General features: G+C 36.9%; 1 protein-coding gene across 1 annotated transcript in view; it reads left to right on the plus strand.

Annotated features, from left to right (window-relative positions):
* SLC2A13 (solute carrier family 2 member 13) overlaps window positions 1-27,057 on the plus strand; it is a 273,437-nt gene that overhangs the window by 110,186 nt on the left and 136,194 nt on the right. Inside the window, exon 4 of the mRNA XM_054591245.1 lies at window positions 19,903-20,011. Coding sequence (XP_054447220.1) covers window positions 19,903-20,011 — 109 coding nt within the window. The remainder of the gene's footprint in view (window positions 1-19,902; window positions 20,012-27,057) is intronic.

The raw sequence follows: 27,057 nt of genomic DNA on the forward strand, positions 1-27,057 counted from the left end.
TAAACTGTTTTATCTGCCAGGGATTACCCAGCAATAGAAAGCTTCAATTAAAACTAATGGGACTTGTCATGGGGAAATTAAGAAAATTTCTACTACTTTTTAGTGTCAGAAACAGAGTAAGAATGTAGGCACTGTCCTAATAAAACTTATTATGTGGACTTACTTTTATATGGGTATTAAAAATACAAATAGATTGTCTTTGAAAGAATGCACATAGTTAAAATTGCCGTGTTTAATACTAGAGAGTACCAGATTTTCTCAGTTCCCTCCTTGGGCATTATCAGCTTCCTGTTCCATAGCAGATTAACAAAATGAAGTATAAACCGGTTAGAGGTGGTGATATTTTTCTCTCTCCCCCAATTTTGTACAGTTATTTCCTAATAGAAGGTATACAGGTGGTCTCAGTGAAATTTGCTCTAAAAATTCTGTCAAATGTCTGTCCCTCTGAACTGTAGGCATCTGTAAAAATCACCAGAATGAGTAGCAGCTCAGCTCTTTCCAGGCATCACAAGAGCACTTGGTCCTGTGACATAAAAGAAAAATCTTGTACAAAAAGAATAAATCTTTCTTGATGCTAGTATGAGTTTTAAGATTTCTGAATGGTAAAGTAAAATTGAGCTGTAATTCCGTTGTAATGCTTAAAAGTTCCTGAACACACACAAAAAAATCAATGAATTCAATGTTTAGGAAATGTTGACAGCAGAAATAAATTTTGCCTCTAAAGTGTCTGAAAAATTATGTAAAAGTTTACACAGAAAATTTGTAGTGTAAACACATTAAGGGGAGTAGGAATTATTTATCAAGATACCTGATGTGAAACTTCTCAGATAGTTTACAGGCATTGATATGAGTGATATTCACATTGTTTCATGCCATTTTTTTCTAAAGTTGTACAAATTGCTGTATATATAATATGATACAAGGTAAGTTTAAACATATCTTGTAAAATAATTTTTTAAGTATTTAGATTTAGGTTCTTCATGAAGAAGTGCTTCAAAAATACTGGAAAAAGTACTGGGACTAAGGAAAAATTTTGGGAACAATATAAAGCTTTTAAAAATGCAGTCAAGTGCATGGAAGTGTCAGAACTCAGTGCGGAGCTAGCAGCTGTTGAGGGCACATCCCTGTCTAGGCATTGTGCATACATACCGCCTCCATTTGTTTAATCATCACCCGGCTTTATCGATGAGGACACTGATTTTGTCAGCATAGTAGGAACATCAGTAGAGGCCAGATACGGCCTTGGGTCCCCTCTGCAGCATTGACAATCATGGGAGAGACCTTGGACACATCGTTAACTAGGGTTACAGAAGGGGCTTTGGTGTCAGACCCTCAACTAAGTGTGAGCTTCACCAGTTAGCAGTTCCGTGATCTTTACAACAGGAATGAATGATGACACTTGCCTCAGATATTTGTTGTTAAAATTAAATGATGTGTAAAAAGGAGCTATTACATAGTTAGTGTGTTGAAAGTTCAGAAATAACAAAAGTAAAACCAGTGAATCACCAAAGTAGTGATTAGTAAAAGTTTATTGTGCACATATCAAAAAGAGAGTTTAAGAACCAGGAGCACTTAAACCAAAACATGGACTGAGAGTCAGGTGTATCTTGTTATAAAGCAGTTTATATAATGGGAACGCAGTGACTCTTTATTCTTCACAGTGATTGGTTATAATACTAGAGTTTTCTTAAATGGTAGGGAATTAGTTACCTCCTATCAACCTTAGGAAACAGTTTAAGTTCAGCTTATGATTTTCAGAGACATAAGCAAGAAAGAACCCGGGTCAAGTTCATCTTGCAAAACAAGTTAGGTTTAGCTTTGTTAAATTAAGCTGTTTTTTTCTGCTTGGGGAATTTTCAGCAGTGGACTCTACTTGTTTTTTATTTTATCAGTGACCGTAGTAAGTGTCTAATAAACAGCGTTGACGGCCAGGATAATGCTGCTGGTCAGGACAGGTGGGAAGGCAGCACTCATCTAGAAACCCAGGCATCTAATTTCAGATCACATGCTTTTTCTCCTGACTCTGATTCTGGAAAAGATCAGACAGAATGGCATGGAAATGTGCCCTGAATCAAAAGCAGTTAGAGTTTTTGAACCAGAAGAATTTCAGCAGATATGCAAGGCACAGCCTATTCTGCTGATAGGCATTAGATTCGAGGACCCCAGCCACATGGAAATTAGTCCGGTGAGAGGGCTAAACAGTAAACAGGAAAACAAATCTGTAACTTCTGATGATTATAAGCTCTATGAATAAAAAGCAGCCTCAGTGGATAAATTTAACTGACAGGTGTGAAAGAAAGATGGCTCTGGTTTTTTAAGTAGCTGGGTGGATGGAGATTTTATTTAGTGAAATGGGGATTGCTGAAGGGGAAGTGAATTAGTTGGGAATCAGGAGTACCATTTTGCCTAGTACAGCACAGTTTGAGATGCTGATTATATATGATTATGTATTCAAATGCAGATAGGTTAAGAGGTTGGGCGTGTGAGTCTGGAGCTCAAAGGTGAGGATAGCCTGGCAGTGTTAATTTGGGAGGCAGGACACTGAAGGAGATCCATGGGAAGTACATCAATGGAGATAGGGACTTGGGCCCAGGGGCATTCCAAAGTCTGGAGGTCTGGTCTAGGAGCTGGACCAGCCCAGGAGACCAAACAGAGGCATCCAAGGATGTAGGAGTAAAAACAGGAGAAAGTGGTTTCTGGAAGCTAGTGATGGATTTGTTTCAGGAAGGGAGAAAAAAGCAACTGTTTTCTGTGTTGCTCTGAGTTGAAATTAGATCATTGCATTTGCAGAATGAAGACCTTCTCAAGAACACTTTCAGTGGGTTGTTGGGGATGAAAGCCTGCTTAGAATGGGATTGAAGAGAGAACAGGGGATAAGGAAGTGGAGATATAAGGTATATTTGACTCTTAAGGAATTTTTTTTTTAAACTAGGACAGAAAAATGAGGTATGAACTGAAAGGTCATTTTATATTGTTTAAAAGTTGATTTTTCAGTTTCATTTTACTATGGATGATACCACATGATACATGCAGATTATATGCCGATGGGAAGGATTCAGTAGATAGAGAAACTGATGTTGGTGTGCAGGGCTGGATAATTATTACAGGAACAATATTCTGCAAAGACTTAAAGGAGTAGGATTCAGAGCAAAAGTAGAGGTGAACCTTGTACGGGGTGCGGGGGGATGGCAGAGTATATGAGTCAAGATACAGGGAGATTGCCATTGTGTTGTTGAGAAGATGAATTAGTTCTCTTCTAATAGCTTGTTTTCTCAGTGAAATAAGAACTGAGGTCATTAGTAAGTGCATTGAATTGGATGAGTCATGTTAATTAACCAGCATCTGCATATACTGCATTCTTGGGCAGAAACCTCTTGGGAGATGTTTCCCAACAGAAGCCTTTGTGGGCTGTATTCCCTGCTGGACTTTAGCCATAAATGCTGTTCATGTGTTGCTACCATGTGATCCTTACAGATTTCAGTTGAGCAGTAAAGTGCAAGTAAAAAGCCCCCAATGAAAAACCAACTTTATGCCTTCAGTTTTTCATTGTGTTTTATCAGATGATTTCCTGAGAAGTAGGGCATCATAGTCAATTTGTATGCATAAACAATATTTTCATTTTACATTATAGACATATGTATTGTTCTAATCCTCTAATGTAGATTATAATGATTTATAACTACATATAGTATATATAGTGAGTCAGACTATATGAGGGGAACCACCTGTTCATTTGCTCACTGCTATAAAGAAACAATAGCATGGGGATTTTCATCCATGAACAGGTGCTGAGTTGATCAAGCCAATTCTGAAATGATTGAAATAGTTCATGGTTATTAAACTTCTTGCACCTTTTGACAAAAGTGGTCACATATCAATTATTTCTTAATGTGAGTCCTTAAAAAAATGTAAATATTTCTTAGTTGAAAACCATGTAAAGAAATATTGTATATAATCAAATTATCTTTTAATTCAGTTCAATTATTATTCATTGATCACTGAGAAAATAAAGCTTTATGTAGACACGTGGACTCAGCTGTTAAAGGGCTTGAAAACCTGGTGTTCAATAAAGAAATGACTATATGGGCAATAAGAAGGAGGACGGGATTATAAGAAAAATTTGAATGTGCGTGTGCATACTTTTTGTTCCATTTTTAAAAATTAAAAGATGGAATTTGGGAAGTAAAAGAAACTCGCTACAATAGACTTTTAAAGGACGTGGTTGGGGTAAAACCTTGGAGAATGCCTACATAAAGATAATAGAAGAAAAGGATCTAGCAAAGGTCAGTGAAATGGAACAAAGGAAGATGGTAGAGGAGAAGCAATTCTCTAGCATCAGAGAAGACAAGGGATATGAGAATTTTACCAAATTTCCAAAGACTTTAGTCATAACATGAAATGTAAGGAGATCAAAAAGAATGGTATTAGCAATTAGAATTTGGTTAATGGCCTTTTGAGAGACTTTTAATACAATGGTGGAGAAAGGAGGTGGGGTGACTTAGAAAATGAAATGGCAGAAATTGAGAGAGCATGTGTAGATCTTTCAGGGAGTAGAGCGATGATCAAGTTGTAGTTTGGCATAATTGGGATAGAGGGATTGATTGGAAGGGAAGGGAAGAGAATGATGATGTCTAAAATCCCAGAGGAGGAAGAAGACAGTAAGACAGACCACATAAATGGAGAGTCAGAGAGGAAAGGATTACTCTTACTGAGCATGAAGGGAAAGAGAAACAGGTGATGATATTGAGCAGTTTGTATTGAAAGGGAGGTAAGTTACAGGAACTTATATCAGGTGGCTTCTGAAATGGCTTTAGATTTGAGGTAATTTGCAAAGTGAAGTTGAAAGCATATATGGATAGGGAATCTAGGATATGATGCTTTAGCTCAAAATGCCATTTTAAAACGTATTTTGATGCCATTTTCTGGTTTTAAATATGTCATTATTTTATTGTATTAGATATGATTTAGCTTGCTTTGCCCCTTACAGCCATTCAACTCCCACAGAGATGCATTTCTTTTCATTAAAAGGGAAAATGAATATATAATAATAAAGTGAAAAAGCTTCATGTCAATAAGCTAAGTAGAATACTTATGAATAGTACTTCTTGAAAAGTGCTGGAAAATATCTTTTCACTATTTTCTTAAAACATTGATAGTACCTTGATGAATAATGAATGGGAATAACTATATTCCCAATAACTACATAATATGGTAATAGTTACCTCCCTCAAATAGAACATTTGTTTACATTCCTCCATACCTACATAACAGTTACATCATGGCTATATTTCACATAAAGGGCCTTATATTTTCAAATCAATGTTGCTAAGACCGTTTTACTCGACAGAGTCATAGAGCCTTGGTGTTTTAAGGGGCCTCAGAGGAGAGAATATTGTAGAATATCCCTGAGAAGCATTCAGGTACACATTGCTTTACTTCTGTTTAAACTGTGCATTCCAATGATCTTAAGCCATACCAGAACATAGTCTAAATAAAGCTATGAATTAAGTTGAGTAGTGAGGTTAGATTTGTTTCCACATCTCTGATAATGAATAAAATGTATGCTTTTTATATAGGCACAACTGAAAATATATAGAAATGAGTTTTATTTCGTAATTGAATTTTGCAGTACATGGGCAGATTGCATTTTTAAAAGACTAAGCTTCAGCAGTGAGCAAAAAGTAGATGGATGAAAGCATTTCTAAGTAGAAACTCAAATTTCAGTCAGTGTTTTAAATAGACACATCCTGACTCCCTTCGCAGATTGCCATTGACCATATGGTAACTGCAGACAGGCCTCAAAATAAAACAGCCATATGTAGATTTTCAAATACTGACCTCATCCCTGGAGAGCCGTATTTATCTAGAAGAGCAGCTCAAACCATATCAAGTAAGATTATGGTTTATGTCATGTTAGAAGATTAGAACAATCTGCTTAATGAAAAACAATCACACTTTAGAAACAAAAATGCCAAGGAAATAAGGTTAGATACCCACAGACATCTACCAGCGGAGGCATCTGGAGAAATGTCTTGAATTCTCCTTGCCCGGTGGTTATGCGTTGTAGGATAACACACAAAAGCAGCATTAAAATCCATTCTGTGCTGTGGTCATCAAGATGGATTTGGTGAAGATGCTTAAGGAATGATCAGTTGGAGTGCTTGACAGATGTATCTGTTTGAGGCTTGCAGGCACTGAATGCAAATATTTTCTGTCTGCTGGATATGCTCATCAAATACCAATATTGTTTTTCTTTCGTGATTTCTACCATATAATTTCTAGAGTAGGACATGTGGAACTCACTTCTCCTGTTCCCTTGTGCTGATTGTTCTCTATTGAAACTCTGGCAGTTTTTCAGAACTTTGGGACTTGTGGGCATGTGCCTATGAATTAAACACATGGGCCCTAGCTGGTGTGGCTCAGTGGACTGAGTGCCAGCCTGTGAACTGAAAGGTCGCCAGTTCAATTCCTAGTTGTGGGTGTGCAAGAGGCAACTGATTGGTGTATTTCTCACATATTGATGTTTCCCTCCCTTCCCCACTCTGTAAAAATAAGTAAATAAAATTTATAAAAAAATAAAAAACTTGAAAGAAGGAACTGAATTGCTGTAGCAATTACAAAAAAAGTATATTTTCAGTGATACTTCATATTCTTCAACTAAGTAGGAGTATAGAAGAGGTAAGAGGAATCAGGAAATGGAAGTCTGTGAGTAATAAGAGAATCTGTAATGGTGATCAAGGAACAAAACAATTCTCTCTCTCTTCCCTGCCCCATATCCACACACACACACACACACACACACACACACACACACTATATATATACCTATATACATAAACATACACATTATATACACATATATGAGTGCATATGATATATTTATATCATATATACATGCATTTATATACACACATACATGCATATGTGTGTATGTATATGTATACATGAAAGGAAGGGTTTACTAACTTTGTGGTGTCCAGGCAAACCCTGCTTGCCATAGGTGGTTGTTATGCTAGCAGATCTCTCATGTTCCCTTTTGTTTAAATCTGTGTACTCAAGGATATGTTAATGGACCTAACATTAGTAAAACAATATTAACCACTCCTAAATGCGTTGGAGACCTGTAGTTTTCCTTTGCTTTCCTTTTGATGTAGTATTTTACTGGATTTTGTTCAGTGATGAGTTGTGTTTCAAGTGTAGTTACCATAGGTTGGTCTTAAATTGTGATCTTGAAGGAAATCACTCATAGATCAAGACCTCTGAAAATTGTACTTTGTCATAAAACGTTACTGAATTTCTGAACTGATCTTTATTATACATGGATAAACCTAAGCCATGTCCTTTAAAAAGCTGAGCTCTTGAGTTCTGTCACTGGACATACAAGTAGAAATTTGTGAAAACTTATTTTTGAAATCATATTTTTGTTTTTTGGTACGTTACATTACTTCATTCTAAGCCAGATTTTTAAGTAGTTTTTAAAATAATTTAAACTTACTCAGATTTATTAATCTCTCTCCCAGCTTTTCTAGCCATCTCATTTTGTTCTTTCAGTTTTGCTGAAAGTAAGATGTCTTTAACAGAAAAGCTTAAAATTTTATCCCCCCAAAAATGATCAATTCCTTATGGCGATACAGTAGCTTTTTAAAATCAAAACAAATGAACCAGCTTGTTTATGTGCATAAAGTTCCTTTTCAATATTGATTTATTTTAGGTATTGATCTCATGAGGAGGGGGTATTTAGTTATGCACTCTTAGCCATAAAATGTTTTGAGGAAAAAGAAATTAAATGATTTGTTTAAATACTAGGTTACTCTTAGGGCATCTTTCTGGAATAAATGAAGCTTTATTATGCCAATTAACTGGTCTTCCTGTTATTTAAAGTTGTATTTGATTTGGGAAATAAAATGATTATATTTTGTTATTTGGGTTGAATAGTTTATTAGTGATTTTCTTCTGAAAATTTGTAAATTAAGACAACTAAACAGAACATGTATGAATGCCGCATGGACGTGGACAACAGAGTGGGAATTGACTGGGAACGTGGGGCAGGGTGGGACGGGTGGAGGAGGGCAAAGGGGGAAAAATTGAGACAACCGTAATAGCATAAACATGATTTAAAGATAAAATTTTTTCTTAAAAAAGATGAAAGATAAATGGCTTTTCTAATCAAGTTTTTTTCTGTAGAATCCAGGTTTTGACTTATACTTGTTATGTATATCAGCTTTTCCCCTGAGGTCCGCAGAACTGATTGGTATCCTTTACTAAATCAAAGCAAGCTCCGCAGCCACTCAACTTCGATAGAAAGACCTTAATTGGGAAGATAGCCAGTGTATAATGCAGCCCTAAGAAGGAAGATTTCTTTTATTTTACATGCTATAATGTAGCATCTTTTTGGATTGCCCCTGTGAACAAAGTTGATTCTGTCATCCAGCCTGTGGCCTCCAGGATTCCGTGCACCCACTCTCCGACGTCTAGTGACCAAACACGCTGATGGAGCCTCCTTGTAGGGTCTGTGTGTTGTATTCATGGCATAGTAAAGACAGGTTTAAATCTCACGTGTCCTAGCACATGTAACAAATGGAAGATACAGTTGTTGCCTTGTTTATTTTCAAGAGCATTTACATTCTGACATTAAGTGTTACTTATTTTAGGAGTTGAACCTTTATAACTGAAAGATGAGAGTATTGGAAAATCCATATTTTGAACCAAAGCTGCTTTTCTTGGACCCAACGCTCTAATTCCTACCCTGTTTTGGAGAACTCAGTACTAAGTTCTTTTTATAGAACATCTTTATTTCTTACTGTATATTTAATATCTGACACTGATATCATCTAACATGTAGGAGATCATGATTTTCCATCTTTTTTATGTTTATTTTCTTTTGGTGGAGGGAATCAAAGATTGGACCAAGAGAGTTGGGGCAGGGAACTACTTTGGGATTAGAGAGTACATTTTTAGCCTCGTATATTTGGTTCATTTTTATATTTAGTTCCTGGGTATTTTTGGAATAATTGTGATTTTTCTGAGAATCATGCTGACAGAAAACACAGTCTCTTTCTTTTAAAATGTTACAGTTCAAGGTACCACATATGTTTGGAGCAATCTTCCAGAATATGGCAGAACAATTGTGATTGTAGATAGTCTGCCCACCTTAAGATCATGACCCATTACATTTGACCTGATTTTTATCTTTTTTGTATTTTTATTCATGGTAAGTATCACATGTAAAGCCGCATATAGCAAGATAAAAGAGTAGAAAATACATAAATCATCGTTTCATCTTTATTCTCAATGGTACTTGTTGAATATCAGAATCTAAAACAGAAACTTAATAAAAGAATATTATTCAAATATTCATATAAAATTCAAATATTCATATGAATACACACTTTTTTTTAAAAACCACGCAAATAATGTTTAGGAGCATAGTTCATATATCGTACAATATTAAAACCTGAAAGAGATCTATGAATACTTAAATTCTAGGGAGTTTACACATGATTTAAAATGAAGTCAGAGGAATGGGATAATTCTAATTTATCTGTGGTTATATGAATGGTTGAGCAGTATATATCATTGAATTTTATAGAACTTAGTACTAAGTGCCATTTATTATAGAGGCCGGTGGTACAGATTTCATTGATTTATCACCTAGTAGTTGATAAGTAATCTGTGTAGGAATGTTCTGTTAATTATTTAAAAAAATAGAAATTACAAATGTAGATCCATTTATTTTTTTATGTTAATGGAACTCCTTGGGTTATCTTACTGAATCTTAAAAATGTAGACTGATTACTTGTTTACGTGGAAGGCAAATGCATGCAATTTGCTGATGATTTTTCATTTAAAACTTTCAAATTATATTTAGTTATGGAGAAATTCTACTAGAGAGCTGGTGGGTGAAATTATAGCATCATTTTTTGAGTGTTGGTGCTGTGTACTTCATATGCATTACCACTTTAATTATCAGAACACATCTGTGAAGTAGTTGTTGTTACATATGAGGGATGTGAGGCTCAGAGAGGGCAAGGGACCTGCCCGAGGTTAGACAGCTTCTGCATTGCTGAGCTGCCTTCAAACCTCAGTTTCCCTGATTTGGAGACTCTTCCTGTTTGCACTCTTTACCATCGCTTATGGTTGTATAGCCTTTAGCAGATACAGGTCATAAATAGTCTTGTTTCTCAGTGTGTAATATCTATTGAAAAATTGGGTAGGTGAGAAGCTTTTTATATCACTAAAAATGACACCTTGTTATGAAAATATTGTCAGAATCCATCAGGTTAAGAGTATTATGTCCTTTCATTAAAAAATTACTTTGTCCAAAGCCAAAGTGGGGAAAGATTGAGGGGGGGGAGAGGGGGCAGGGGAAAGTGGTGGGGGGAAGGCGGAGCCAAATGTATTTGAAAAAGTAAATTAATTTTTAAAAAATTACTTTGTCCAAAGACAATATTAATGTTAAGAATATAATTTAAGAAACTTATTTATTTTTTGAAAAGGATGTCTCTCTTTGCCCAAAAAAAGATTTTCTAAAGTAGTAATTCTTAATCTTTTTCCCTTCAGCAACACACTACACTGCCATAGCTGCAGGGAAGGTGAGAAATCTCCCGTGTGAGAATTGCAGACCTAGAGGATGCATTTTATGATTGCCTTCATTTGTGTAGATCCCTATGATAAAGAAAACATTTTAGAATTTAAAAAGAATTCTTAATAGTTACAAAATAAGGTTCTTCAAAACAGCATTTTAGTAACATTAAGCACTGTCATGATCTCTCCTTAGAAGCAGAAAAAAGACTTGACTTTAACAACCTGGAATAGTAATGACTGGATTAACAGTCATTGCACACAGCCTTAATGTGCCAAGATCAGCTCACCGGCACGCATGTGCAGACAGCAGTCCCAACACATCTTGGCAAATTGATTGCCTGAGAAGGATTTCAGAATGTATTGACATAAATGCCAGACTGAAGGAATGATTGAACCACATGCAGCTGAATTTATCAATAGCAGCATCCCATTCTTTCAAACAGTACATGTGCCAAGCACCAGCTTGTAATCACAGACATCATCTGCTGCATGTTGAAGAGAAAAACAGCATGGGTGTGCTCAGGATCTTAGCGGTAGTTTATAATTAATCACACCATTGTTTAACAACTTGCAGTGTACTCAGACTGCTTCAATCTTGAGATCTCAATAACCGTTATTTGCTGTGGCGTTTCTTTCTCGCTCCTTCCTTTCCTCCTTCTCTTCTTCCTTGTATTCATTAAACAAATATTTATTGAATTTCTCCTATTTGCATGACCCTAGGCTAAGCACAATGAGAAGCAAAATGATAAAACAGAGAGAAAACCTGAGCCATTCACCCCACAAATTCAGCATGGAGGTCAAATTCAGTACATCAGCTATATAACCTGCAAACCAAATTAGCCAGCAGTGAGAGCGTAAGAGAGGTATAAAAGTGACACCATGATTCAGATGACAGAATATCTTCTTTTGGGAGCAGGGTTGACCTCACAGAACAGGAATATTATAAGAGACAGAGATGTAAAAATATGAGGCTTCTTTTTATAAATCTGGTTACCCAAAGATTGTTGAAGCATTGCCTATTAGGTGGAGAAATAGCATGAGATAAATCTTGAAAGGTAGTTGGGAGCAGGAGTGAGCCCTTCTTAAAATAGGTCCTGATGGGTCTGTTATCAAAGGTTTTGAGCAGGTAAACAAAATTAATGATCAGTGGTATGCTGTAGTAGATAGTTTGGCAGCAGTGTGGAGAGGCTGGGTTGATCTGATAAGAGATTGAAGATGTGGAGGCCATATACAGTGCTTTGTTAAAAATATGTCATATATTAGTCAGGATTCTCCAAAGAAACAGAACCCATGGGAGAGGAAGGAAGGGCGGGATATTGATTTATTCCTTCACCTATCAATCATGAGGAATGGGCTTGCGCAATTATGGAGGCTGAGAAGATGGCATAACCTGGCCTTCTAGCTGGAGACCTAGGAGAGCTGGAAATCCCAATGAGAGGGCCAGAGAAGACCAGTGTCCCAGCTCAGACAGGCAGTCTGAGAGAAGAAACTCCCTTCCTACTCCTTCTGTTCTATTTTGATTCTCAATGTGTTGGATGATGCCCACCCACCCAGGAAGGGCAGCCTGCTTTCTTCATTCTGCTGATTCAGATATTAATCTTACCCAGAAACTCCCTCACAGGCACACTCAGAAATGATATTTAACCAGATATCCAGGTACCCTGTGATCGAGTCAAGTTATCTCACAAAGTTAATGATCACAGGTAGTTAAGAGGAGATAGAGTCATAGCAAGGTAGAATAACATGCTTAGACTTGCACAGCAGCTAAGCAGTAGAGCTGGAGCTTCATCATTGGTCTGCATAGGTCCCATTTGCCACCCTGCCCTGTCTCTCCTAGAAGAATGCAAGCCCAGCCGGGGCAGGAGCGAGCTGGGAGGCAGAGGGGTGCAGAGGCAAAAACAAAAGAAATTTTTAGACACTTTAGAGAAAGAAATCAGACATGTATACATTAATTTTTATTAAAATTTTGCAACTTTTTGGATATGGAAAGGAGGAAGAGGGAGTGAATGGAGAAGTGCCACCTTTTTTGATTCTGACTTCTTTTGAAAATAACTTTTGAACTATCGTAACGCACGGTAAAGAGCAAGTTTGGGAGGAGAAAGTATGGCTTCGGTTTTCAATGTACTTGAGCTGGCATACCCTTTCTGGATCCTTCCCTGTTCCTCAGTCCATAATGGTTTACACGTTCCTCTGTGAGAGTCCTTGAGCTATTGAGTAGCTTGTTTTCTTTGTTGACTCCCTCCCCGCCCAGTAGTGTGAGCCTTCCAGGGCCGGGCCCCGACATGTTTCTGTACCTAGTGCAGAGTAGGTTCACAGGAGGTACTCAGGTTTGATACGTGAGCTAGCAAGCTCTTGGTCTGAGAGGCTGGAGAGAACAATGGAAGTCCAAGGAGGAGGACTGTTTGAAATGGATATTGTCAAAATATAATTGGGAGACAGACAGCAAGAGATAAACGAAGGCTCTTCGGAAGCAGCATAAAGGGCCTGACTCACAGACACACTGCATTCGTCATGGACGAGTGGCCTGCTTTCCTAGTTATTTGCAACCAGTGTTCAACTCCCTGGGTAGAGGAAGAGAGAAAGGAATAGAGTGAAATGAATGTTTTGAAATAACTTTGGAATTAAGGCTTGGAATAGTGGCAAATGAGGCCATAAAAAAGGGAAAAAGAAGTTGAGAGGTTGAAGCCGGGAAGAACAGATTATGTTTATTCCCGTAGCTTCAAAGTGCTTCCGTTTGTGTTTTGTTACTCATGCTGTTCACAGCTGATTCTTTTATGCGGAGAGAAACCAGCTTGTTTAAATATACATATAAAATTTCTTGACATTTATGGTGTGACCAAGAAGTGCGCTCAAGTCCTAGCTCTACACACTTATTAGTTTGTGATTTGGGAAAGCTATCTAACCCCTCTGTGCTTCCTTTCCTCATTAACACCAGCTGCTCTGCCTCACTTCCTAAGGCTCTTAGGCTGATGAAAAATGGTTCATAAGGCATGAAGAGCTATTGAAATATTAGAAAATCTGTTGAGATTTGAGCAAATGCCTAATACTCTTGGTGTTATGGACTGAATGTTTGTGTCTCCCCCAAAATCATACTTGAAGCTCTAACACCCAGTGTAATGGTTTTTGGAGATGGAGCCTTTGGGAGGTAATTAGTTTCCATGAGGCTAATGAATGTGGTACCCTCATGATGGGGTTAGTGCCCTGAAAGGGAGAGAACAGACTTCTCTCTCCCGCCTTCCCTCTCTCTCTCTCCTTTCCCTTCCCTCTCTCCCCTCTTCCTCTCCCTTCCTCTTCCCGTTCTCCACTCTCTCTCCCTCCCTCCCTCCCCCAATTCCTCTCTTTCTCTGCCCCTGCTCCACCCCCACCCCCTCCCTCTGCCTGCCCACCTGTGAACACACAGTGGGAAGGTGGCAATCTACAAACCAGAAAAAGAGCCCCTACGAGGAACCAAATCTGCAAGTGCCTTGGTCGTGGATTTCCCAGGATCCAGAACTGTGACAAATATATGTTGTTTAAGCCTCCCACTTCATGGTATTTTTGTTACAGCAGCCCAAGCTGACTGAGATATTTGTTGAGTGCTAAAAAATAAAGTCAAATGACTGTCCAAAACATGTGCTGGTTAGTGCTAGACACCAGGATGTCAAGTTTTCTTGCCAGGGTCAGGGGGCGGGGGGTGGAGAAAACCATGTCGTGCTCATTGATCTTTTGCACACCTGCCTCCTCCTGAAGGCCTGCAGGCTGTGAGAATGGCCTCCCCTGGCTGCCTTCAGAGAGGGCTGTGGTGGTGGGTCCTCGCAGGGCTTGATTATAGCCCAGTCATAGGGCCTCACATTGGGGTTCAGGGAGAGTAACACTTGAAGATGAGCAGTAATTCTCTTGCTCTGATCAAAGGCCCTGCTTTGTCCACAGAGGAATCTATGTTTATAGTGGAGAGTTTAGTCTGTGAAGACTGTCAGCAGTGGGGAATCCGCCTCCTGTAGTTTGCATCTTGTAATTCATTAGTCATGATGTGCTCTACTTTTTCTTCCTTAAGTTTTCTTTAGTACATGGTAGAATCTATAAATAAAACAAAAAGAACGAGGAAAGTAAGAGCAAAGAAAACCGTGAAGAAATTCTAAATGTCGTGCATCCCAGCAGTTCCCACGTAGTAATCTCATAGCCAGTTTCATTGGCCCAGTTTAATCAAATGCTCTTGTTTCTAATTAGTAGTCCCTTTGTGCCCATAGCTTATTTAAGTGAAGGTCATGGACTTGGAATGTCTGAATTTTCTTCTTATCATTTGTTTAACCATTTCAGCTCTCTTGACATCTAGTTTTCTGGGAAGTTTTTTTTTAAGCACCTCTATTGAGGGATAATTTATTTGCAATAAATGGCACACATAGGATGGGGCAAAAGTAGGTTTACAATTCTGAGTACGTGGAACACAGAGCTTATTCTTGTATTAGTATTTATTAATGATTGTATTATTTCCATACAAACAACTGTAAACTTACTTTTGACCCACTCTGTATTTAAAGTTTCTAATTTGATGTTTTGACATGAGTGTATATGTCCCATGAAACCTTTACCACAAACAAGATAGTGAATCTTTCCGTGCCCCTCAAAAGCTTTTCCTCTGTGCTCCTTTGAGGCTCTTCCTTTTACAAGCGACCATGATCTGCTTTCTGTCAAACTCTTTAGATTGCAAGAAAACTTTTAACTACAAATTCAGTATTTTTAATAGCTTACAGAGCTATATATTTAATCTGTTTCTTGAGTGAGTTTTGGAAGATCCTTTTTTGGGGGGAATTTGCCTATTACATCTAAGATTGAATGTAATGCCATAAAGTTGTTTATAACACTATTTTTTAAATATCTGTAGAATCTAATGATTTCACTTCTCTTATTCATGATATTAGCAATTTGTGTCTTTTCTCTCTCTCTTGTTTTTCCCTGAATAATCTGGTTAGTTTCCCATGGCTGCTGTAAGAAATTACCACACACTTGGTAGCCTAAAATAAGAGAAATGTATTCTCATAGTCTGGTGGCCACAAGTTCAAAATTATTTCACCTGGTTGAAATCAAGATGTCAGCAAGGCCATGCTCCCTCCAGTGGCTCTAGGGACAATCTATTCGTTGCTTTTTCCAGCTTCTAGTGGTAGCCAGCAGTCAGTCCAGTCTCTGCATTCATGGTCACATCGCTTTCTCCTATTCTGTCCTGAATTTCCCTCCCATCCTATAGATACCCCCTTATACATATGATCCTATTTAGGACCAATTGGAGTAATACAGGATAATCATAATCCTTAATCACATCTGCAGAGTCCTTTTTGCTATCTAAGGTAACATTAATAAGTTCCAGGGTTTACGATATATATTTTTTTTTGAGTGGCTCAAAGTTTATCATTTTTATTCATGTTTTCAAAGAACCAGCTTTTGTGTCATTGTTATTTTCTCAGCTCTCTTCTTACCGATTTCAATGATTTTCATTCTGATCTCTATTATACTGTTTTTTGATTTTATATGTCCCTCTTTTTCCGATTTTGTAAGGTGGAAGCCAAGGTCATTGGGTCATTGCTATTACAGTAACTTTCATCTGTTCTACTTTAGCTTCATTCCACAAATTTTCACATGCTGCATTTTCACGTTCTTTCAGTTCAAGATACTTTCTGATTTCCCGTTATTTTATTGATCCATGGAAAAGTATTATTTATTTTCCAATTTGGGGAGAATTTTTCAGTTGTCTTTCATTAATTGATTCCTGTGTTAATTTTATTATGGTCAGAGAACATTCCTTTGTATAACTTGAATCCTTTTAAATTAATTGGGACTGATTTTAGACCTCAAAATATAATCTGTCTTGGCAAATGTGGCAGGACATTTACCATGCATTTCCTCTTGAAAAGAATGTGTATTCTTCTCTTCTGCAGTGGAGTATTGTTTAAATATCAGTTAGGTCAAGTTTATTGATAGTGTTGTTGAGGTCTTCTGTACCTTTGCTGATTGTCAGCCTACTTTCTCTATCAGTTATCAAGAAAGGGATGATAAAATACCTGAGTATAATTGTGAGTTTTTGTTATTTCCCTTCACAGTTGTGTCAGTTTTTGTTTCAGACATTTTGAATCTCTGATTAGGTGCATAGACATTTAGGGTTGTCTTATCCTCTTGACAAATTAATCACCTTATTGTTACAGTTTGTACTTTCTTGTCGTTTTGCATGCCTGGTAATTTTTTTTTTTTTTGGATGCAGAGATTATAACTTTTACTGTTCAAATTTGTTCTGAGATGCTACTTAGTCACTTGGAAGCAGTTGGGTTTTGCTTTTAAAGCTATTTTAGGTGGTGCCCACACAGTGTTTAAGCTAAGACTAAATTTATAGCATTACTGAGGTGAACTCCCCTGAATACTCTTCCTTATGGCCCAGGTTTTTCAGTGTTCTCTCCTATGGACCTCTCTTTGGCACTCTGCCTTGTGAACTCGAGCCACCTTGGCATCCCTGGATTCTGAGCTTCATCTTTTTAACTCAAGGAGACCAACAAGGTCTATCTGATTTCCCCTCCCTCTGTTGCAGCCTGGACATTTTTTCAAGACTGTTAGCTGGGACAGTCGTGGGTTTCATCTCATTTGTTTCCTGAATCTGAGGAGTCACTGTCCTTTGTCTTAAGAACAATTGTTTCATTCATTCTTCCATGGTGACTGTTATTCCATCTTAGCTGGAAGTGAAAATCAAAAGCTAGGATCTTATACCAAGTATGTTCTGGTCATTTTCATCATACCTGGAGAAGCTTCTGGAGGCTCAACTCCCTTTCAAACAGGCATGGCTGCACTTTGGGGATTGTCCTTGTCATCTGTGCCCCCAGAGTCCCTGTCACACCTTGATAACTGTTGTGAAAGTTACTTAGAAAGAGGTGTTCAGAATGAAGGAAAAGATGAACTCACCTTGGGTTCTTGGACCTGTTTTATGTTATAGTTTGAGTCTTGCACTTCCAATCTACTTTAGTTATTTAGAGGTTTTAGTTTTTATTGTGTGGGAATTTCTGTGTTTCAAAGACACAGATTCTTTTTAATTAAGTATGAAATATTGTGTACACAAAAATGTTTTTAATTACAAAAATCAAAATAAATGTAATAAGTAGAGCATGGCATTTTAAATTTTTATTTATGAACATTTAACCAATTAGGATATTTGATTCTTTTCTTCTGCCTCATAGCTTCTGTGATATAAAGGCTGTTGATAGTTTGCATTTGTTCAGTTTTACTGCCCAATAAAGCTAGGTTTATGATTTTAATGAGAGGAAAATCTTTAATTTTATTTATGCATAATCAGATGTGAAGCTACTGTGACTAAATTTATCTATTTTTTTAAAAAAACACAGTCTAATAAAGAACTGTTGTTTATTTCAACAGGAAATTCAGAGCGAGAGAAAGTCCAAAGCCACATTATCAAAAACTGGAAAATAAATTTGATGCTTATGCAACAGTTTCTGTCTTAATATTTTGGCAAGTCAAACTTTAAGCCTAATTGGTCATAATTTTCTCTTTAATTTTTTTGCCCTCCAAAACCATTATTACCTAGTCTGCCCATCAAATCATGGAACAGTTTAACAGTAAAAGTAAATGAAGCTTTTCAAATATTATAAATGATTTCTTGCAGAAGGCCAGCTTCTCTAAAAGCAGAGAAGGGGTTTTGCCTTCTTTTGTTTTGTTGTCATTTGTTGTTTTATAAGTTTTCCATGGTACACAAGGTGAATGATAATCTTCTATTTGAATTTTTGGTGTATGGAAATAGGTAGATGTCTATAGGACACCATGTTTTTTGTGCGCGGCTCCTTTAATAGGTATCTACATTTGTAGATGAGCCTGCTCATCTGTCAGGTAACTGATCCAGATAATATTTAGTACCATCACAGTAAAGCTCTCAAAGTCTGCCTATTTCATACAACCTTTCTGATACAGTAGATACTAGGTTTTAATACTGCTTGAGTCTAAAGCAATTTGACATTTATAAGACTTTCAGCCCACTTTCTAAATGGGTTGTCACTGCATTGAGCTTTGAACGATTATCACTGCTTCTCTCTCTGGGTCCCGTCTTACCATTTAGAGACAAAATTATTGGCAGTAAATCAAGTCTTTATGTGATTATAATCATACCTATGTAAAGATGAATATTCTCACTCCTGTAATGCTCAGTTCTAATTAATGTGGGCTTGACATCCCACATTAACTTTTACTGCTGAGAAAACAGCATATTCTATTCCATTTCTGTGAACTGGAATATTAGATTTCCAAAAGATTCCTGAAATGGTAAAACTTCCTTGGATTTTAATTTACTTGTATTGGTTTAGAGTTCAGTAATGAGAATTGGCCTCCAGGAAAAATGCCTCTAATTGAGCAATTAACATCCCAGTGATTTCAGGCTGTATCTTCTAACAGCAGGAATATCGTAGTTCCTTGGGGTCAACTCTGGCCTTGTAAGGACACTTAAGGCTAAGGTGAAGAAGGTGTAATTGAAGCACTTAGGGGAATAGGAGGGGAACTTTTAGTAATTATGCCCAGACAACAGCCATCAATAGGGTTAGTCACCTTATTAAAGCCTCAGTGGTTCATACCTACAGCCTTCCAGAATTGATCTAGAGTTCTGAGGTAGACGAAGACACCTGCCCCATTTTGAAAGCCTGTTTATATTTTGAAATGAACACTTGGGGAACTATTCAACATCTAGAAATAATACACACACACACACACACACACATATACTTATGTATATATATCATTAATTTTTTTCTATTATTTTTGGTAACTTTTATTAATAATATCCATTGTTGCCATTACAAAGTTTGACATCATACCCAAATTTCATAACTTTAGTTGAGTAGATTAGAATGAATTTTGTTACTTTAGTGGAATGAATTCTGTTCCTTGTTTAACTGTTTCTACTGAATGCCATTTTCAGGGAATGATTAAAGCAATTTGTCAGTGATTTTGTAAGTAGTCCCACATTTTAAGTAGTAATTAATTGCCAAGGAAGTAGAAGAACAAAGAGTGGTTAATACAGCTTATAGGGATTTAAGGAAGAATAATTTCTGACTCTTATGTAGGTTTTCCTAATGTTCATAAATTGCTTTAACTTGAATTCTCTCTTGTTGCTTTTACAGTTTAAACTCAAATATATACACTAAGTCAGTTTTTAAAAATACATTGGACCCAGATTTCTGTAAAAGTATATATGTCCTGTTTTGATTTCACAGAAATTTGGGGGAATTTATCCTAATGGAATGAATTACTTTGGGAACTTAAAATAATAGATGTGTCCTTCTTTTTCTTTCTTTTTTAAAAAAGCTGGACCTGTGATCTGCAGAATGCTGAGTTACCCCCCCACTCGCCGAGCTTTAATTGTGGGTTGTGGTCTACAAATGTTCCAACAGCTCTCAGGCATTAACACCGTCATGTATGTATTTCTTTCTGGCTTTTTACTGAAAAGATTGTGAAGGTATTATTTTTACCTGGAAAAAAGAATAGGACTCATGGTGATTTGTTGTTATTAAATGTGTAGGACTTTCCTTTTGGAAGATCCCCAACTTCACAATTATTTTAATCCTATTAATTTATAAGTAGAAGGAGGTGATCTATTTTGTTTGTTGTAATTATTGGCTTTAGTTGATTTCCTACAGTTTTTCTTTTATGCCACCCAGTACTTATATTCTGAACTAATGAATATGTCATTTTTATAAGCCATTTCTTGATGCTGGTTAGAAGTAAAGAGAAGGTAATCACCTAGCACTGTCAGACTACTAACGGGGACACAAATAACTAATTTATATCCTTTTGAGGCAGTCACTTACAATGCAATGTGATAAGAACATTAATAGAAGTATGTTTGTTATAACTAGAATGCAGTGGACTGGTGATGGAGTGGGAGCAGAGAGGCGGAGCAGATGCAGAAATTCCTTGTTTTCTGGTTTTCAGAGTAACCCCCAAAATTATATGTGTTGGGATGAAGTGAGGTGAATAGTAGGAGGTTCTATGATATTTCAGTTATTTAATTTAATTTTTTAAAAGGTTTTATTTCAATTTATTTTTAGGCAGGGGAAGGGAAGGAAGGAGAGAGGGAGAGAAACATCAATGTGCTGTTGCCTCTCAAGCACCCCCTCGTGGGGACCTGGTCCACAACCCAGGCATGTGCCCTGACTGGGAACTGAACCGTTGACCCTTTGATTGGCAGGCTGGTGCTCAATCCCCTGAGCTACACCAGACAGGGCTCAGTTATTTAATTTGAAACCCATTTTTGATAGCCTACTGTGTACTACATACGTAACAGTGAATAAAGTAGACATGGCGTTGGCCTCACAGAGTATACAGGCTGGTGGAGAAAACATATATTAAATAAACTCACATGTAATTCATACTTTCACACTGTGACCAGGGCCATGTGGGACTATTCCAGTTCTCCACAGAGCAGACCTTTCAGGTCCTAGGTAATGAAATTTGGGTTAGAGAAAAGTCATGGGTTTTGCTGAGAAACTGGTCATAGGGCAAAAAACTGCTAAGTCTTAGAGGCTTTTTTCCCTACCTGTTATTCAAAATTATTTCTTAGAAAATTACAGATTTTGTAAAATCAAAATTTACCTGGTAACCCATTTGTATTTGGGACTCTTGATATTTTCCTTTTAATATTACTTGGGATAGAATGAATTATTTTTTGATAGTTTGAGAAGAGTGAAACTGTTTAAAATTATTATTAAAAATAATGATTAGGTCCCGGTGACTCATTAGATTAAATCAGGATTTGTTAAGGAACTGTATTTTAAATACATCCACACTCTTGGTGAAGTTGACATTAATCATGATCCTTTTTAGACTACAACTTTGTGGACTACATCTTCAATATTTGGTCTTCCCCTTCTTCTCTCTGGCATCTCCCTTCATTTTTCCTCACCTTTATGAGCTCTGTTAAAGCCCATCTCTTGGTATGTGTACAGCATGTTTGTCTTCTGGACATGGCACACCAAGGCTGTTCTGAGCTGTGCGCGCCATCCTCAGGGCTGATGGTGCAGAATCGCAGCAAGGCCCACACAGCGCTTTCACATAATGCAGTGCAGTCATAACTATGTAAACACCTAGATTATCAACCTAACTTAAATTATGTCCTGTTTCTGAAAACCTTTTTCATTTGTTTCACTCTTTCCCAGGGGTTTAAACTTAACAAGTTTAAAAGCATAGAAAATAAATTTTTGTTGTATTTTTTGTGTGTCCCTGTAAAACAGGGGTTGCATTAGGTAACTCATTGATGGATGGTGGCTGAGGCCAGTGAAATGACTGTCATAGTCCATTTGTAATACCTAGTATAAAATGTGTTGATTAAGGTTTTTAAATTTTAATAGAGCATTCATTTCTCCAAACTCTCAGCCTTTTCACAGTGAGATCAAGTGATGTGAGTATAAGGATCCTCATATTCCTTAAGATTTATGATACTCATTAATGTACTTTTATCACTAACTATACATGATGCAGGTACTATCATACAGCTCTTGATTGCAGTTGTATATTTATCCCAGGATGTAGAAAGAATAAAATAAGGTAAATGATGGCTAAGTTTAGATTGTTTCTACATGATGCAAAACTGCTAGTCACTTAAATGATATGATACCTATGGTAAATATCTGTGGTTATTCATAGTGCGCAATTTTAGAATTTATATTTTAAACCCATCATACTTAGTATAATTAATTTCATTATAACAGACTGCACTGATGTCATTATTTGGTTGGAAAATAATTGATCTAGGGCTTTCAGATAATATGTTGTCTTCTACTTTATCTAGTCTATATTCTTGTGTGTACTTGTGTATGTGCATGTATCTTTTCCCATTCTTAAGAGGCAGTAAATACTATCAGAAATTTTGTTTCTTTTAATTTAGAATAATCTCTTAATTGGAGCCTAATAGGTTAATTTTTGTTGTTTTTAGCAGAAAATATTAACTATATTATTTTTTAAAAATGTTTTCTAATTCAGAGTTTTGTTTTTTATTGCTATTTCATAATGTATATTTCATTACTTTTACTCTTTCCAGCTTCTTCCCTCAATTTTAAGTGGAAAATAAAGTAGGCAGTGCTCTTCTATATTCACAGCCCAAATCTAATCATCTGTAAAGGTTGAAATGTTTTTATAAAATTCATCTTTCACCCCAGACTTTGTGTGAATCTGAAATATGAGGAATTTTGAATTCTACTTCTCACTAAGAAAAGTTCATAAAAAGATCATCTAGAAAAATATTGAAAGATAAATCATCTTTACAGTTCTGTTATGTAATCGCATGTTTAATTTCTCTCTTCCCCCTCATAGGATGTATATTTCTTTCTTCATGACCTATTTAATGTCCTATCTCAGTCAAGTAAATAGATTTCCTTCTTGGAATATTTACTTTTCTCATGTGGTACCATGAAAAAAATATATATTGTATGTATGTTTATGTCTGTATGTTTTATTTGTATGATAACTCATATTTATATCCTAACCTATGTCTTATCATCCTTCCTTTATCCTATTGAACAGAGGACTTGTAAGTTCTTAAAACCATTACATACTTCAGACAACTACATTTAACTTTAAGATGAGGCAATTTCCTAATATGACTCTAATCACTATTTCAAACATGCAATGGATAAATTATTCCCACTTCACAGGAGAGAAAGAACAAAGCAGTGGAGTACTAGCTTCCCTGATATAAAAGTGTTGATATTATATATCACAGACCAATAAAATATTTTCATATGAAATGAGAGAGGAACATTGATTATCGTTAATATGAAGAAAATTCCCTTAAGAAATTCTTTTTTCGTGCCCTGGCTGGTGTGGCTCAGTGGGTTGAGTGCTGACCTGTGAACCAAAGGGTCACCGGTACCATTCTCAGTCAGGGCACATGCCTGGGTTGTGGTCCAGGTCCCTAGGAGGGGGTGCATAAGAGGCAACCATGCATTGATGTTTCTCTCCCTCTCTCTCTCCCTTCTCCTCTCTCTAAACATAAATAAAATCTTTAAAAAGAAAAAGAAACTTCCTTTTTGTGATCTATTATGAACCCTAGTTATGTTAATAGTTTTCTATTTCATGTCTAAAAATTTTTATTTAATAACTACTGATAAATGGACCCTTCCTACAATATTACCACAATAAAAATGTGTGTGTGTGTGTGTGTGTGTGTGTGTGAGAGAGAGAGAGAGAGAGAGAGAGAGAGAGAGAAGGGAAAAACATCTGGTTCTATCTGGGTTCTATTGTTAGCATTTTGCTTCTTTTGAAGAACCTTGTAATGAGTTATATTTTGTTATATTTTACTAAACATATAATCAGTCCATCTTGGACAGGTGGAAGGTATCAGAATTTTACCTGGGAAGACCCAGGTAAAAAGTGCTTAAATCCCTCATTTTAAGGTGACACAGAAACCAGCAGTGAACAGGAGAAGGAATAAAAAAGACTGGGAAAATAAACTGCTTTTGGGTACTTCATACAAGTCCTTTACTTTTAATCTTCTCTTTGAGATTAATGCTTCCAGATTCTTCTCTGCTTACTCTTTCTTTCTAACTAACTTTAAGTAGGGTGAGAAATAGACAATTATATCGACTGGGCAGATCTTTCTTCTATAACTGCTTTACCTTAATTCTCCGGAGATCACTCCTTTTATCATATTTACAAAAGATAATAAAGACCTATGAATAACATGCCCTTGTAATAATAATGTTAATAGTTATAATTTATTGGTCATTCAATACCAGATACTACTTTAGCATATATTCACTCAATAAATATTAACAAAAGAGAGGGAAAATGATAAATTTACATACATAACACCATAAAATAATTTCAGTGACATGATTTCTTTTGATCTTCATAACTATCCTGTCAAGTAGGCAGAGCAGTTCTGTTTATTCCCTAGGTCAGTGGTCCCCAACCTCTTTAGTACCAGGGACAAGCTTTGTGGGTAGCAAATTTTTTGCATGGACCAGGGTCGGGGGGACAAGGCTGGGGGTGGGTGAGAGATGGTTTCAGGAGGATTCAATTCAAGTGCATTACATTCAGGCTCACCTCCTGCTGTGTGGTCTGGTACTGTCTGTGGCCCCGGGCTTGGGGACCCCTGCTTAGGTGAGGAAGCTGAGGCTTAAAGAGTAAAGTAACTTGTTCACTGTTGTGCAATTAAGGTTTGGAGCGGAGAATGGAGCCCTGATTTTCCTACTCCAGATCACATGGGCTGGCTACCCTTTAGTTGCAGAACGCTTGAAATGCCCAGAGCTGGCTGTTTAAAGTTTGTTTGGGGTGATATAAGGAAAGAAATAAAAGTTAGTGGAATTTAATACTGTCTACGGATAAAAATGTAAAATGACTGTGTGCTAATAAAATTGCATCCATCTCAAGATTCAAGTTGTTTAATCTCCTGGCACCCAGTTAGGGCCTTGGCCTTATGCCCTGATCTCGAGTTCCTGGACAGACCAGCCTGGTGGGTGGATGAGTCATTTATATTTGTTAATCCTATTTAATTAACTTAATTTCATAAGTGCAGTATTTTTGAATCTGTTCCATTCTTGTGGAGAGCTCTTCCAACAAGTTCTCCTAGTAGAAAAAATTACCATGCAATCAGGAAACATGGCCAAATGGTGGTAAATATAGAGAAAAATAAAGGTGACAGGAAGGAAGAAGAAAACAGTAAGGATTTATGCACTCTCATGTTGTAAACCTGAGCCAGAGGTGAGGTTTTACTCTATCTGAGTTTTGCAGCTGGCAGTAAAAATGGATCAACGTACCAACTCACTAATGTGAGCTTTCTCCTCTCTCTGCCTCCTCAATATGGCTCTGAACTTAATCCAAAATGCTATTGAAAGGTAATATGCTTATCTCATTGGAATGCTTCAAGATGAGTATATTTGTAGTCACTTGTGTTCATCGAATGAAAGTCATTGAATAGAGGAGAAAATGTTAAGGTTCATGGTTCAGTCTTTTGAAAGGTGAGTTTAATGGGCTGGGAAGAAAATTGACCCACGAATCAAGAGAGGGACTTTAGGCCTGGCAGTTAATTACTTTCATTCTAATAACCTATAAAGTGGAGTAGATGGACTTTAATATACATTTGAATGAAGAAAAATGGAGTTCCAAGTAGAAGTAGAAGCTAAAACATTTGAAATACTTTAAATCTTTCTTGGATAAAAAGTTATCAGACTGTAGGAGATCAACCTCAGTCTAAAAATGAGAAATGTATTTTATTTACATAATTTTTGGAAGATATATTAAATACTTAGTGCATACTGATGATTGTCCTAGATGTTTAGCTTCGTATATCTTAAGATCACATTTTTATTTCCAAAGCACATCTTTGAAGAAAGAAGGTCTTCATTATTGTTGACTGTGTTCTGTATCCCAAGATTGTGTAGCAGCCCTATGACCTGTTATATTTTTGAAGATTTCTTTATATGGAGTTGTTTTCTGGGCAGAAACATGTGGAAAGATCACAGTTCCCTGGGGATGGGCTAAGTCATACTGTGCATCTCTAGTCTCAGCAGAGCACCTGCCACCTATTTGTTTAACAATGAATTGAGACGTGAACATTTCTAGACTTATGAATTTGATGGTACATCAAATATTAATACAACCTTTGGTATTAGATCTGAATTTGAATCCAAACCTACCACACTTACTAGTCATGTACACTCCACAAGCTACTTAACTTTTCAGAGCCTCAGTGTTCTGAAAATCAGGAATAGTAATTCTTGCTGTTCTTACAATGATTGAATGAGATAGCATATATGGTTCAAGCCCGTGGGAGGAACTGTGTCCAGGTTAACTTCCCTTCTGCAGACTGCACTGCAGTTTAGAAATTCCAGCGCATGTGTGGACAGCAGGGACGTTCCAGTTAACCCGGCGTCTTTGTCTCATACCCATGAGTCCAGAATTTGTAGCATCCTCTGCAGACACAAAAGTGTTACAATATCTTTCTTTCCTGCATGTCTCTTCAAAATATAGAAAGGAATCATAATAGTGGCTTTCTTCTAACTTATTAATAGGTACATGTATTCCTTGTACATAAACTTTAAGTCAAGGAGAAAAGACCTCAGCAGCTTTTGAGTGATAAGAGCTAATAATGCCCTCTGAGGAGGCGAGGGAGCTGTAGCTAAGTTTATCCCGTGTGGCATGACATGTGGGTTACATCAAAAGATTGTCAAATCCTTTTGGCATGCTTTCTGAATCAGATGTGAATTTAAGGTTTTGCGGTAATTTTTGAAGATTTATTTCCATGGTGTAAACAGTATCAGCAACAATGATTTTGGGTTCCCCGGAATATTTTTGGTAATGTGAAAAAAATGCTTTCTTGCCTGCCCTTTTTCTGTCTCATACGTTTCTCTGCATGGCAAATAGAAGAAATGGAGGTGCTCTTCATAAGTTGAAACACCAGCAGGAAATCCAGGGAAGTGCCCCAGGGCATTGGCAAGCAGAACCTTGCTCCTCCCCAAATCC

This window comes from Pteronotus mesoamericanus, unplaced genomic scaffold (assembly GCF_021234165.1).
Source record: "Pteronotus mesoamericanus isolate MK-2021 breed Mesoamerican mustached bat unplaced genomic scaffold, CSHL_Meso_final scaffold_21, whole genome shotgun sequence".
NCBI lineage: Eukaryota > Metazoa > Chordata > Mammalia > Chiroptera > Mormoopidae > Pteronotus > Pteronotus mesoamericanus.